Source organism: Saccopteryx leptura, chromosome 5 (genome assembly GCF_036850995.1).
Source record: "Saccopteryx leptura isolate mSacLep1 chromosome 5, mSacLep1_pri_phased_curated, whole genome shotgun sequence".
NCBI classification, from domain to species: domain Eukaryota; kingdom Metazoa; phylum Chordata; class Mammalia; order Chiroptera; family Emballonuridae; genus Saccopteryx; species Saccopteryx leptura.
In genome coordinates, this window is record NC_089507.1 from 50,085,386 (window position 1) to 50,099,537 (window position 14,152).

The 14,152-nt window shown below is 36.4% G+C and overlaps 1 protein-coding gene across 1 annotated transcript in view; it reads right to left on the reverse strand.

The window, feature by feature from the left end:
• CENPC (centromere protein C) overlaps positions 1–14,152 on the reverse strand; it is a 70,161-nt gene that overhangs the window by 36,326 nt on the left and 19,683 nt on the right. Inside the window, exons 6-9 of the mRNA XM_066387789.1 lie at positions 13,397–13,676; positions 12,044–12,253; positions 7,554–8,167; positions 20–205 (exon numbers count right to left, since the gene is read on the reverse strand). Of these exons, the coding sequence (XP_066243886.1) occupies positions 20–205; positions 7,554–8,167; positions 12,044–12,253; positions 13,397–13,676 (1,290 nt within the window). The remainder of the gene's footprint in view (positions 1–19; positions 206–7,553; positions 8,168–12,043; positions 12,254–13,396; positions 13,677–14,152) is intronic.

Genomic DNA, 14,152 nt, shown 5'->3' on the forward strand with positions numbered 1-14,152 from the left:
TTTAAATAAAAATACTTACTTTGTTCTGATTTTACCACCCACCAATCAGATGGACACCTGGAAATTCTGTGACTTTTCAGGACAGTCACAGTCACTTCTTGAGGTTCAAGAGTGTTCTTGGATCTACTTGAAAAATCTTCCTTTCTACTCTCTCTTTTTGCCTGATTTCTTGTATGAGGAACATTGGTGCTACTTTTCTTACTTCCTAAATTAAAGGAAACCATAAAAATAATTTATATGCTAAGAAACCAAAGTGTTTTCAGAAAACCATAACAGATTATTTTAAATACCTCTCAGTTATAGAAACATCTTAAATTTGTCCTGTGAGCTTCTTTTCATTTGTATTTTTTCAAGTTACATGTTTTCAATAAGACCTCTAACAGTTAAATGCAAACTTTTCAGATTACTTGATAACATGTACTCCTGAACCAAAAAAATAAGTACATTCTGATAAGAAAAAGAGAAGATTCCTTCCAACTATTTATATTTACCAATGTCCCAAGTAAAAAAAAGTAACTATTGCTTTTGTGTTTTGAAATAATTCATGATTTCTGTCGATCTAATTTTTTTTGAAAAAGATACTTAAAGTGAATTTGCAATGAAGAGCTCTTTCCTATATAAAGACTGAATTTAAAAAGAGAAAACAGAATGAAAAGAAACAATAAATATGGCAAACTAAGTAGATAACTAAAAAGATTTGGGATCAATATCAATTTCATTTTACTACAAGGCAAATGGATTAAAATTCTAACAAAAGGGGCAGATAAATTCTAGTTTTATTTTTGTGACTAACAACCAAGAAGAAGGGAAAAGCAGGGAAATACAGGATAATTTAATATAAATATTGCAGCTGAGATGGGCAAACCACCAAAATGAGTTTAACAACAAAGAACTTCATTTTTTTGGAAACAGGTTTAAAACACTTGATGTTAGTAGACAAAATGAAAAATTTTCTTGACCATCAAGTAAATTAAGAAACCAGCATTTATCAAGCATCTGATACAAAGATTACTATGGAATCCAAAGAAAGAATTAAATCTTATTAACTAAAAAAATACATAGAGTAAACTGCATAAAGGTATGTAAGACCAATAGAGCAGGCATTATATATAACCACATAATTTGCTATTAAATTACATAAGAGTAAAACAAAAAGGAGAACACAATTGGAGTAGAAATCTGAAACTAGAAGACCAGAGCTTTCACTGAAAAGGTAAATTTGGGGAAAATAAGTCAAACAGAGATGAAATCTAATGCAAGGGGATACTTTTCTCAGGTTTTGGATACAAAGGAAGTTCAAAGGACAAACTATTAAACATAGGGATTATGGAGAGAGCAACAAAAATGTATAGGTGAAATGAGGAAAAGTAATCAATAAAGACATGGAAGGATATCAAACTAAGAAATAATGAAAACCAGAATATTACAGTATCAGAAATTAGCTAGATCCCTGGCCAGTGGTGTAGTAGACAGAGCACTGAGGTCACTGGTTCGATCCTGAGGTTGGCAGCTCGATTCCGAGGGCGCCAGTTCAAGCCCCATCAAGGCTTGATCCTGAGAGTGCCAGCTCAACCCTGAGGTCGTAGGTTCCAGGGGTTAGGGCACGCATGAGAAGCAATCAGTGCTGATGCTTCTCTCCCTCTCTACCTTTCTCTCTCTCTCCCTCTCCATTCCACTCTCTATTAAAAAAAAAGAAAAGATGGATGGGAGGGAGAGAAAGAAATTAACTAGTATTTAATTAGGCTAGAATGAAAACTGCATCTTAGTCACCCTTACTATCTACTGCATGTGCAGTGTTTGGCACACAATCTCTCAATAAACGGGCCATGAAAAAATGAATTCAGATTGTAGCCTTTGTTTCACTAGGCAATGAAATTGGCCAAAGTGCTATCAAGTATGAGCTATATACTGTATATAAATAGTTGGCAATGTGAACAGAGTTAACTTAGAACTGAGGAGACATGTGATAAGTAGGGCAATAGCTAGAAAAAGAGGTGACTTGTGATAAAATTTTACTAGTGTAGAAAATTTTACATATTTATATACATGTAAAAAAGTAGTTCTGAAGGTGGCCATATTTTAATAAACACAGCAAAATTACTCACCCAAAATAGAGTATTACTTCTCCCACTAATGACAATGTATTCTAGTGACCCTAGACATGATAACCACTATAAGATCTGGGGGATATTTTAGAAATGGGACAGATATATTCCCTATTCTTCGTGGAACTTTCCGTCTAGACTCCAGAGAAAATTACAGAAACTCAGCAACTAATTATGTTTAATAAAATAAAAAGGGTGCTCTTGGAGTACATGTAGGAATATATCAGGGTAGAGTAATAATTAAGTGTTGATATTTAAACTGAAAACAAAGCCTGGTAGAGAACAGTGTACATTTAGGAAAAATTTTATAAGCAAAAAGAACAGCATATTAAAACACCCACAGTGCCCTGGCCAGTTGGCTCAGCGGTAGAGCGTCAGCCAAGTGTGTGGAAGTCTCGGGTTCGATTCCTGAACAGGGCACACAGAAGAAGCGCCCATCTGCTTCTCCACCCCTCCCCCTCTCTTTCCTCTCTATCTCTCTCTTCCCCTCCAGCAGCCAAGTCTCCACTGGAGCAAAGTTGGCCCGGTGCTGAGGATGGCTCCATGGCCTCCATGGCTCCAATTGCAAAGGAGTAATGCCCCAGAGGGGCCAAGCATCACCCCCTGGAGGGCATGCTGGGTGGATCCCTGTCGGCCCATGTGGGAGTCTGTCTGTCTGTCTGTCTCCCCACCTTCTCACTTCGGAAAAATACAACAAAAACCCACCAAAGCTGAGAAAACGGTCTGTTTGCAAGACTGGAAGAAATTCAGTATAAAGCAACCTAGGAAATGAATTTGAAAAGGAAGAGAGAAGCCAGAGGGTAGCATATAAACTGCTAAAACAATCTGGAAACAAATGACTCTAGGTTGGCTAAGGGGAGTAGCAGGAAGAATAGAGAGAAGTAACAGATCTGAAAACAATTTAGGAGGAAATCAAAGACTTATTGACTTTATATAATGTGCTAGGTAAAGGAAAAAGTTACAGATGATTTGGTTTCTTTCTTGAGCAGTATTAAATTAATTAAGGCTCTATTTATGAAGATAGGAAAACTAGAGGAGAAGCAAGTCTAGAGAAATTTAGTTTCTAATATTCAGTTTGAGAAGCCTATGAGATATCATAAATGGAAAAGTCAACTAGTTCAACCCAAGTCATCACTTTAGGCATTACAAGTTTATCAAGTGGCTTTTGAATTAAAGACAAATTATCTCTAGAGTAAAAATAACTTTAGAATTAAATTATCTTCATACTCTCCAGTCTTTGAAAACTGATATGGTTGGTAAAATAATGGTCTCCCAAAGATGTACTCACCCTAATCCACAAAAATCTGTGAAAATGCTACCTTATATGGCAAGAGTCTTTGCAAATGTGATTAAGGTTATAAACATGAAAATAGGGAGATTATACTGAATTATCTAAATTAATTAGTTTTATTACATGTGTCCTTAAAAGTAGTGGTCAGTGAGAAAAATATGATGGAAGAAGCTCTGCAGAAAATCAAAATGTGAGTTGGTATTACTGGCTTTGAAGATGCAAGAGGAGCCAAGATTCAAGGAATACAAGTGACTTCAAGAGTCTGGAAAAGGCAGTCTCTCCTAAAATCACCCAAAAGGAATGCTACCATGTTAATACCTTGATTTTAGCCCAGTAAGATCTATTTCAGATTTCTGACCCTCAGAACTATAAGATAAATGTGATGTTTTTTTTTACTACTAAATATGTAAACTGTTATAACAGCAATAAAAAATTAATATACTGGTATGATAATTAATCAAACGTATTCCCTAACCAATCTAGATAGAAAGGAATTTAATATATGTAAAAATCAGTATCCATAGCCTGACCAGGCAGTGGTGCAGTGGATAGAGCATTGGACTGGGACACGGAGGAACCAGGTTCAAAACCCAAGGTTGCCAGCTTGAGCGTAGGCTCATCTGGTCTGAGCAAGGCTCACCAGCTCGAATCTAAGGTTGCTGGCTTGAGCAAGGGGTCACTTAGTCTACTGTAGCTCCCTGGTCAAGGCACATATGAGAAAGCAATCAATGAACAACTAAGGTACAGCAACAAAAAGAAATGATGCTTCTGATATCTCTCCCTTCCTCTTTGTCCCTCTCTCTATCTCTGTCACAAAAATAATAATAATAATAATAATAATAATAATAATAACCGCCGGGACCAGGCAGTGGTGCAGTGGATAGAGCATTGGACTGGGACGCGGAGGACCCAGGTTCAAGACCCTGAGGTTGCCAGCTTGAGCATGGGCTCACTGGGTTTGAGCAAGGCTCACCAGCTTGAGCCCAAGGTCGCTGGCTCGAGCAAGGGGTCACTCGGTCTGCTGTAGCCCCGGTCTAGGCACATGTGAGAAATCAATCAATGAACAACTAAGGAACTGCAACGAAGAATTGATGTTTCTCATCTCTCTTCCTTCCTGTCTGTCTGTCCTTATCTGTCCCTCTCTCTGACTCTCTCTGCCTCTGCCACAAAAATAATAATAATAACCACTGTGTATAATACAGCAGATATGTGATTAATGTTTAACATTTATAATTAAAGAGACTATCTTTCCACTATACTTTCTTGATGTTTTTTCCTAAGAAATAATGGATAAATCAAAATTTTGTGGCTTCAAATTTTGTCAATTCATATTCTACTCAAGGGACTTGTAAGAAAAAAACTTTCTTGTAACTATCACGCTTACTGTAGTCAGATTCTTTATATTGTATTTTCTTGATATGGCGAACTATTTAGAAACAGAAGAAAGAAAAAATTAAAACAATTCCCATAAAAATATGGCATATATCTAACGTTTACAAAAGAGGTTCACAAAAGAGAAAAGGTTTCTTTTTTCTCCTTTTGTGTGTGTGTGTGTGTGTGTGTGTGTGTGTGTGTGTGTGTATTTTACTGAAGTGAGAAGAAGCAGGGAGGCAGAGAGAGACCCCGCATGCACATGACCGGGATCCACCCAGCGTGCCCTCTAGGGGGCTATGCTCTGCTCATCTGGGCTCCTGCTCTGTTGCAACCGGAGCCATTCTAGCACCTGAGGCAGAGGCTATGGAGCCATCCTCAGTGCCCGGGCCAACTTTGCTCCAGTGGAACCTTGGCTGCGGGAGAGGAAGAGAGAAATAGAGAGAAAGGAGAGGGGGAAAGGTGGAGAAGCAAATGAGCACTTCTCCTGTGTGCCCTGGCTGGAAATCAAACCCGGGACATCACACACTGGGCCCACTACTGCTGAGCCAACCAGCCAGGGCCCCCTCTCTTTTAAGTAGAATTTTTCAAATACTCAAAAGGCACACACAGACAAAATTGAAATCTGACTATTTTTCTCTGGTGACATAAAGTGTGTTACAGAATATATTAAAAGAAAGGTAAAATAATGAGTAATTATGCTTTAATAGGATCTTTCTCCCCTCTAAATTAGCAATATAATATAGTCATCTAGAACCTTCAGGCACATATACAACTCTGGACAAGAAGAGTTTTCCAGTTGGCTAATAGCTTATCCAATTTAAGCATCAAAAAAATGTTCACTTATTTTAAAACTTCTTGATAGAGTTGGAAAATGAGCTATAGAATGGAACAGATCCTGGGCCAATATTTTTTTTTTTTTTCAGAGAGAGGAAAGAGGTAGAGAAGTGGGTGGGAGTAGGAACCGGAAGCATCAACTCATAGCAGTTGCTTCTCCTGTGTGCCTTGACCAGGCAAGCCTGGGATATTGAATCAGCAACCTCAGCATTCCAAGTCAACACTTTATCCAATGTGCCACCACAGGTGCTGACCCAGTATATTTTAACCTTGAGAGTTATCTCCTACCTTATAAGATTGTCAAGAAAGGTTAAATTATATTACATATATATAAAATGTCTAATACTTTTAATAAGTGTTTTCTATTCCACTAACTATTCTGAAGAAAATTCTTTCTATAAGAATAACTACATTTTTGCTTGACCTATGGTGGCATAGTGGATAAAGCATCAATCTGGAATACTGAGGTCGCCAGTTTGAAACCCTGGGCTTGCCCGGTCAAGGTACATATGGGAGTTGATACTTCCTGTTCCTCCCCTCTTCTCTCTCCCTTTCTCTCTCTTACTCTCTCTCTATATAAAAATGAATTTTTAAAAAAAGAATAACTACATTTTCTCCCTATTACTTAAAAAGTGGTACAAAGAACATACATTGATCTCTTCTTCATAAGAGTGTCATGATTACAAACCTCAATCACTATACAATAATGATAGAAGGCCATATTCCAGGTTTGCTTGGGACAATCCCAGTTTATGCTTACTGTCCTTAACATTTTCTCTCATGTTCAAGTATCCCAAATTGGATGACAAATAATATAGTGACCCAAGATAAAAAGATCTATTGAGATATTTATTAGCTACTTATTCTGTTTCCATTATAATCCTGTGAACGTATGTATATCTGCTGGTCTCTAGACCTCACCAGACTGATCTTTTTTAAAGGTAAAAGCTGTGTCTTCATGTAGCCCCATGTTCATTGCAGCACTGTTCACAGTGGCCAAGACATGGAAACAACCAAAAAGCCCTTCAATAGAAGACTGGATAAAGAAGATGTGGCACATATACACTATGGAATACTACTCAGCCATAAGAAATGATGACATCAGATCATTTACAGCAAAATGGTGGGATCTTGATAACATTATAAGGAGTGAAATAAGTAAATCAGAAAAAAACAAGAACTACATGATTCCATACATTGGTGGAACATAAAAATGAGACTAAGAGACATGGACAAGTGTGTGGTGGTTACCAGGGGTGGGGGGAGGGAGGACAGGGGGAGAGTTAGGGGGAGGGGGAGGGGCACAGAGAACTAGATAGAGGGTGGCGAAGGACAATCTGACTTTGGGCGAGGGGTATGCAACATAATTTAATGACAAGGTAACCTAGACATGTTTTCTTTGAATATATGTACCCTGATTTATTAATGTCATCCCATTACCATTAATAAAAATTTATTTTAAAAAAAAAAATAAATAAATAAATAAATAAATAAAGGCTGTGTCTTAGTAATCTTTGTTATTTCAGTGTTTATTACCTTGTTTGGCATTTAATGGCTGTTAGAAAAATGAGTAAATAATAAAAGAGTACAGATTTTTATCCTATAAGAAACAGTCCCATATCACCCTGATTTTTCCCCTTGATTTATATTTAAATAACCTCAAGAATATATGATGCTGTCTTATCTGTTGTTATAATTACCTGGTTTACTAGCCTTTCCCTCTCACTTTCCCTTTATATGTACTTGCCATATTAGAAGTTACACAAAAATAAAGTGAGTTGGAATTGAATTACATGTAAAATAAAGAAATTCTACAAACGAACCTATAGGCTTTTAAGGCTTTTTGTAGATTTAGGTTTACTTTGCCTATTTCCAGAAGCTAAACAGGAATATTACAAAAACATAGTAGTAAAATAATATTTCTAGTTATATGTAAGATAAACACTTACCCACAGGTAGCACCTGTTTTTTGGAAGTATGAACGTTCCTCTTCTCTTTACATGCTTTCATACTTCTGGCTGAATTTCTTTGTGGCTTGTCTTGGGTAATATGTGACATATTTATATTTTTATCTTGAGCTTGCTCCGTATCAACCTGCTCGTCAACTACGTTGGCCTTAAATTTTCTTTTCCGTTTTGGTTTTATAGTCCTTTTGCTTCCAGATGATGTTTCTGCATTCTTAGAATACCTTTCATGTTTTGTAGATCTACAATTATTTTCCATTTCATCTGTCAAAGCACAGTTCTTACCCCATTTTCTTTGTTCAGAGGGCTGAGATTTCTCTACTTGGTGAGCTTTCCCAGAATGTTTGTCATCTGTCAAAGTTGTAGGTGCTTCGTTGTGACATTCTCTGGACGTCTGACTTTGAAGGGCTGGAGTGCTCTCAGCAGGGGATACTGTGCGTTGTTTCCGTTGTTTCCTAGGTACAGCCTTTCTAGGTATAGTAATCCAAGACTCACTGGCAAAACTATCTGATTCATCAATTATAAATTCATCCTCTAAATTCCCATTACTTGCAGGAGATGACTGAGGTGGAACAGTTGCTATATGCCTAATAACAGGACTAAAAAAAGATGCTACAATAAGTCACAGCTCAAAAAAATCAAGTTTTTACCTTTGCTTAGTGAAAAATATAATCTATTAATAAAATCTATGTATCTTTTAAACAGCAGTTTACATGTCTCAATTTTCCCTTACCTTAAAAAGCCTTCCCTCCTTTTATATTTCTATATTCTGATCACAATCATTTATAACACTAATGAAATCACAGAAATTTAGAATTGGAAGAAAGCCTAGATGTCAACTAATTTGATGCCCCTACCCATTGTACATTTACTAAAAAGTTGCAACCCAGAGATGTATAAATATAGCCTCAGATTTATCAATAATCCAAAAACGCATGCCATTATTACATATAATGCTATATTAAATTATATATTTGTATTGATGTCTCTTTAGATTTCTTCTCATCTAAATTGGGTTTCCAGACCCAACACAATTCCAACAAACAATTCTCAAACAGTAGCTTATCTGAGAATTCAACTCAATTCTCACACTATCTACTCAGAGACCATGTCAGATGCCGTCAGATGCCACAGGTTAAAGGGTTCATTCAGTATTACAAGACTGTCCCCCCACACACAAACATCAGATGCCAGCCACAAGCCCATACCACCTGTGCTTCTGACTGAAGAACTATAGACTGGAGGTTCTCAACAACCCCCTCCAAGTTAGAATGCTGATCACAATTCGATTGTTACCTGTACTTCTGACCAACTGAGAGGTTCCCACAACTCCCTACTTGGGTTTATTTTGCTAGAACAGCTCACAGAACTCAGAAAAACATGGTAATAGATCACTAGTTTATTTTAAAAGGATTAACTGAGGAACAGCCAGATGGAAGAGTTGCACAGGGCGAGGTATGTGGGAAAGCACTCCAGGCTCATTGCATTTCTAGTGTTCACCGACCAGAAAGCTCTCGTTCAGAACGCCATTATCTTGGATTTTTAATGGAGGCTTCCTTACACAGTCATGACTGATTAAATCACTGGTCACTGGTGAGACAGATGACCCCCAGCCTCTCTGCCCTCCCTGGAGGTCTGGAATAGGGCTGAAAATGTCAGCACTAACTACACTCCATTGACAACTAGACCCCATTCTTACAAATTCTTTCCAAGTTGCCTCAATAACATCACAAAAGATACCATTCTTACAACAGAAGGAAATTCTAAGAGTTCTGGGAGTAGTGAACCAGAAATTGTGGCAAAGGACCATATATATAAGAAATATATTTTAGTCATCTGAATGACCAAATATTTATTTCTTATAAATCATAATACTGCAACATCCCAAACAAGATTATCTGAGACACCTTCAAGTATAATAAATTGTATTATATAAAAATTCATTCCAAGTATGAATAATTCACATATATTTTCATGTATATTTCAATACTATAATCATGGTATAGAAATAAATGGAGGCCCTGGCCAGTTGGCTCAGTGGTAGAGTGTTGGCCCGGCATGTGGATGTCTTGAGTTCAATTTCCAGTTAGGGCAAATAGAAGTGACCATCTGCTTACACACTCCTCCCCCTTCTCTATCTCTCTCTCTCTTCTTCTCCTGCAACCATGGATCAATTGGTTCGAGCGCATCAGACCTGGTTGCTGAGGATGGCTCCGTGGAGCCTCGGCCTTAGGTGCTAAAAATAGCTCAGTTCCAAGCATGGCCCCAGATGGGCAAAGTATTGGCCCCAGACAGGGGTTGCCAGGTGGAACTCGGTTGGGGAGCATGCAGAAGTCTGCTCTCTGTCTCCCCTCCTCTCACTTGAAAAAAGAAGAAAAAAATAAATTTAAAAATTAAATAAATAAATAAGGTTTAGCTAGAAAAGTACTGGAAGTGCATTGGGATTAAACAGCATCCATTCCAATTAGTTGGGAAAGCTTTCCAGAGAAGAGAAAAATTATTTAAAGGATTGTATCCCTCCAAAATTCATAAATTAAAAACTAATCCCACTGTGATTGTATTTGACATAGGGCCTTTAGCAATTGATTGGGTCATCAGGGTGGAGTGATCATGAATGGAACTGGCACCCTTGTAAAAGAAGTCCTAGAAAGACCCTTTGCCACCTTCTACCATGTGAGGTTATAGCAACAAGGCAGCCATCTATGAACCAGGGAGCAAACCTTACTAGACATTGAATCTACTCGAGCACCTTGATCTTGGACTTCTCCGCCTCCAGGCCTGAGAAATAAATCTCTGTTATTCAAAAGCCACAGTCAATGGCAGTCTGTTACAGCAGCCTAAGTGGACTAAGACAACACTTTTAAGGTGCAGAATAGAGAAAGATGATTTCCGGCTAGGTGGAAAAACCAAGAAAGACTATGTGGCATTTGAGCTGGATCTTGAAAGATGGATAAGAGATGGTCATGAGGAGATGCAAGAACCATCAGCAAGAAGAGCATAAACAAAAGCAATGACACAAGAAAGTACAAGGAACACCGTCAGACTGGGATGCAGAAGGACCCAGGTTCGAGACCCCAAGGTCACCAGCTTGAGCGCAGGCTCATCTGGCTTGAGCAAAAGATCACCAGCTTGGACCCAAGGTTGCTGGCTCGAGCAAGGGGTTACTCGGTCTGCTGAAGGCCCATGGTCAAGGCACATATAAGAAAGCAATCAATGGACAACTAAGGTGTCGCAACGAAAAACTGACGATTGATGCTTCTCATCTCTCTCCGTTCCTGTCTGTCTGTCCCTATCTATCCCTCTCTCTATCCCTGTAAAAAAAAAAAAGTACAAGGAATAGTGCTTACATTTGACTATAGGAATTAAGCATAAAATTAACTTACTAGTTCATTAAAAGAACATTAAAAATACTTAATTATTTTTTGGATATAGATGTAATTAATTAGCCTATAAGTATAACATATTTGTGTCATAAGATGGGGACAACATCTATAAATAAGGTAAAAGATTCCAGAGAAAGAGAAAAAGATATCAAGATCTCCTTTATAGAACAGAGACTAAATCAAAGAGGGATTTCATTCATGCGTTCATTCAGTATATTTTTATAAAACCTTCCTAACACATTCACTAGCATTCTGATAGGTATCACAGAAAATACAAAACAAACTCTACTAAGAAAGAAAAACACAAAATAGCTAAACTGTAAGGCAAAGGACATGAAACTATTTTAAAAACACTGGAAACTGGAACTTGGAAAAAAAAATTGAAGGCCTAGCATGAACCTTAATAAAAAAACAAAAAGGAAACTGGCATATGACAAGGGGACAACTGCAAATATGTATGACCAGTTGGCAGATAGAGTTAACTAGGGAAAGTCAAGACCTTAAATACCAGCTGACAAATCAGAAGTTTATTCCATAGACCAGTGGTTCTCACCATAGCTGCCATTATATCTAGTTAACGCTAATGAGCAGCCACAGTTAAGAATCACTGTTTTGAAGTTGTAGAATGACTATTCTGTTGAATAGAATTTTACTATTCTGTAGAATATTTTTCAGTAATCGGAATATTTTAAATTTATCTTACTACTATCCTTTTATTAACACAAATAAGAAAAAAAAACAAAAAATTTTAAACTCTCAATAGTGAAATAAAGACACCGCCACATAATTCTATTTCTAAATACTGCCTTCACTCTTTGACAGCATACAAACTAGAAAATGTTGATGAGCTGAAGCAATGAAAGCTGAATAAACTTTTTTTCTGACATATCTAATTTAGTGCCTATTAAATTATGGTTTTAGGGTGATTTACTGGTTAGAATCTACAATCTTCTTAGGCATTATTTCAGTTAACACCTGTGTCAATTAAGATTCACTTCTAGTTAAAAATAGCATTTAGAATCCTTAGATATTGTTATTCATAGAATGTAAAAGAAAAAAAATGCCTCAAAAGACAGTTTCTCAATAACTCACCTGCATTCATTTTTTCTTTTTAAAGTTTCTAAAAACAATGTTGAAAAACTCTTTTTAGTTTGCGGTTGAATTTCATATTCTGAATCTTGTATTATTTTCTGAGATGTTTCTGTCGGTTTTCTCTCTTGTTCTGATACTTCATCCTCTATACTTGATACCGTATTCTCTATTTCTACTTTCTTCAAATTATCTTTATCTTCAAAGTCTAACCTAAAAGGTTAAAAAGAAGGCAAGCTGCATGCTCCCAGTTTGTTATGAGTTTTGCTGAACTCCCTTACAGGGACAACAACAACACAGACTATTTATAAAAATTTCCAGAGACTTAACCTAAAATTTATAAATGCTGATTAGTAATCTCTTACACAAAATATACATGGCAAATCATTCAGAAAAATTAAGTTTTGTATTTGTTAATTAAAAAAACACCACACACCAAGGAAATGTATAGCTAGCTTATAGTACTAGTCTCAAACATTTAATATGAATCTGAATCATTTGAAGAATCTTATTCAAATGTAGATTCTGACTCAGTAGGTCTAGGGCAGAGTTTGAGATTCTGTACTGCAGATTCTCAATGTCATTCCACTCAGCATCATTTCATTATAACGTCGATAAGAAGCTACAGGAACTTAATTTCTGTATATATCAATTAGCCTAGGTAAACTGATTTTGTTACACTTCATTTTACTTAAAGTCACAGAACAAACATATTGATGACGTTCAGTGAGAACTTACTGTATTACTAACAAGCTTCCTGATAATGCCATTGCCCTGATCCTTAGCCATAGACCAAACTTTAAACAGCAAAATCTTAGAATGCACTTAACTGTTAGCTCCAAAAATCAAATAAGACCCTAGACAGAAATGACACTCATTGCAGAGGAACCAATAGCAAAAGACATTGAATGATCTACTTTGCTTCTTCAAGGCCAAAGGTTACGCCCCAAGAAATAGATATGAGTTTACCATAACTCGCCTTTAATAATACTTATCCTTTGCAGCCCTAGAAATGACCTGAACATACCTACCCTTGTAATTACAAATAACAGAAGAAATACAAATTATTTCTGTTAGGAAGTTATAGAAAACCCTTTATCAGAAAAAAAAAAAATGTTTAGCATAGACAATAGAAAAGCTACTCCCAGCTTCTCTGAAGTACACTTTCAGGATTTTCCTTATTGGATATAAATTGAATACATATTGAATATATGTTACAAGTTATATTCTCATCATAACATGTTAATATTCCTCAGTACTTACTATAAAATACACAAAAGATTAAATTATGTACTTTTTAACAAAGAAGGTTAAAAACTTTATAGTAGGATTAATATTTATATTTTAAATGCTCACCTTTTTTTTGTTTTATGAGAAATTTCTGTACTTGAAGAAAGCATATTTACTGAATCTTCAAAAGTATAGGTCTTTCTCATTTGGCCAATAGACGAAACAGTGTTTTGTGGTACAGATGTTTTGGCATCCAAAAGAACAGAAGGTGAGTCAACAGATAAAAATTCATCAGCTTCCTTGTGATGATCTTTTACTTTTTCACTTGACATTTTTCTTGAGTCAGGTGTATTTTTAGAACCAACTCCAGTTGCCAAAGTTTCCTGGTGGACTTCATGGGCTTGAACTAGAAAAAAATTATGTGAAGATATTTAAAATTTTTAAGTATGTAATTATAACCTTTTAAGTATGTATTAGAACCTTTTTAAATTTCATCAATAATTGCATTGAAAATAATTTTCAGGAGACTCACAGATCATTAAGTTTATAATCAAATATCTGTAATTAAAATACATAAGTACATACTTTAAAAGTTTTAATTTATTAAATTAATGAACTAAAATGTGTACTTTGTTTCAAGCTCTGATGGTTGAAATAACAGAAATCCTCAAACACAGAAAACTCACAATTTTATCGATAGTTAATTTATTCAGGAGCTAAATAAATCTATACATGTTCATGGATTCTATGGGACAGGAATTTGGCAGGGCACAGTAGAGATGGCTTGTCTCTGTTCCATGAAGTCTGGGGCCTAGAATCATCTGAAAGCTTGCTTAGTCACATGACCGACATCTGAAGCTGGCTATAGGCTAAAGGACTATT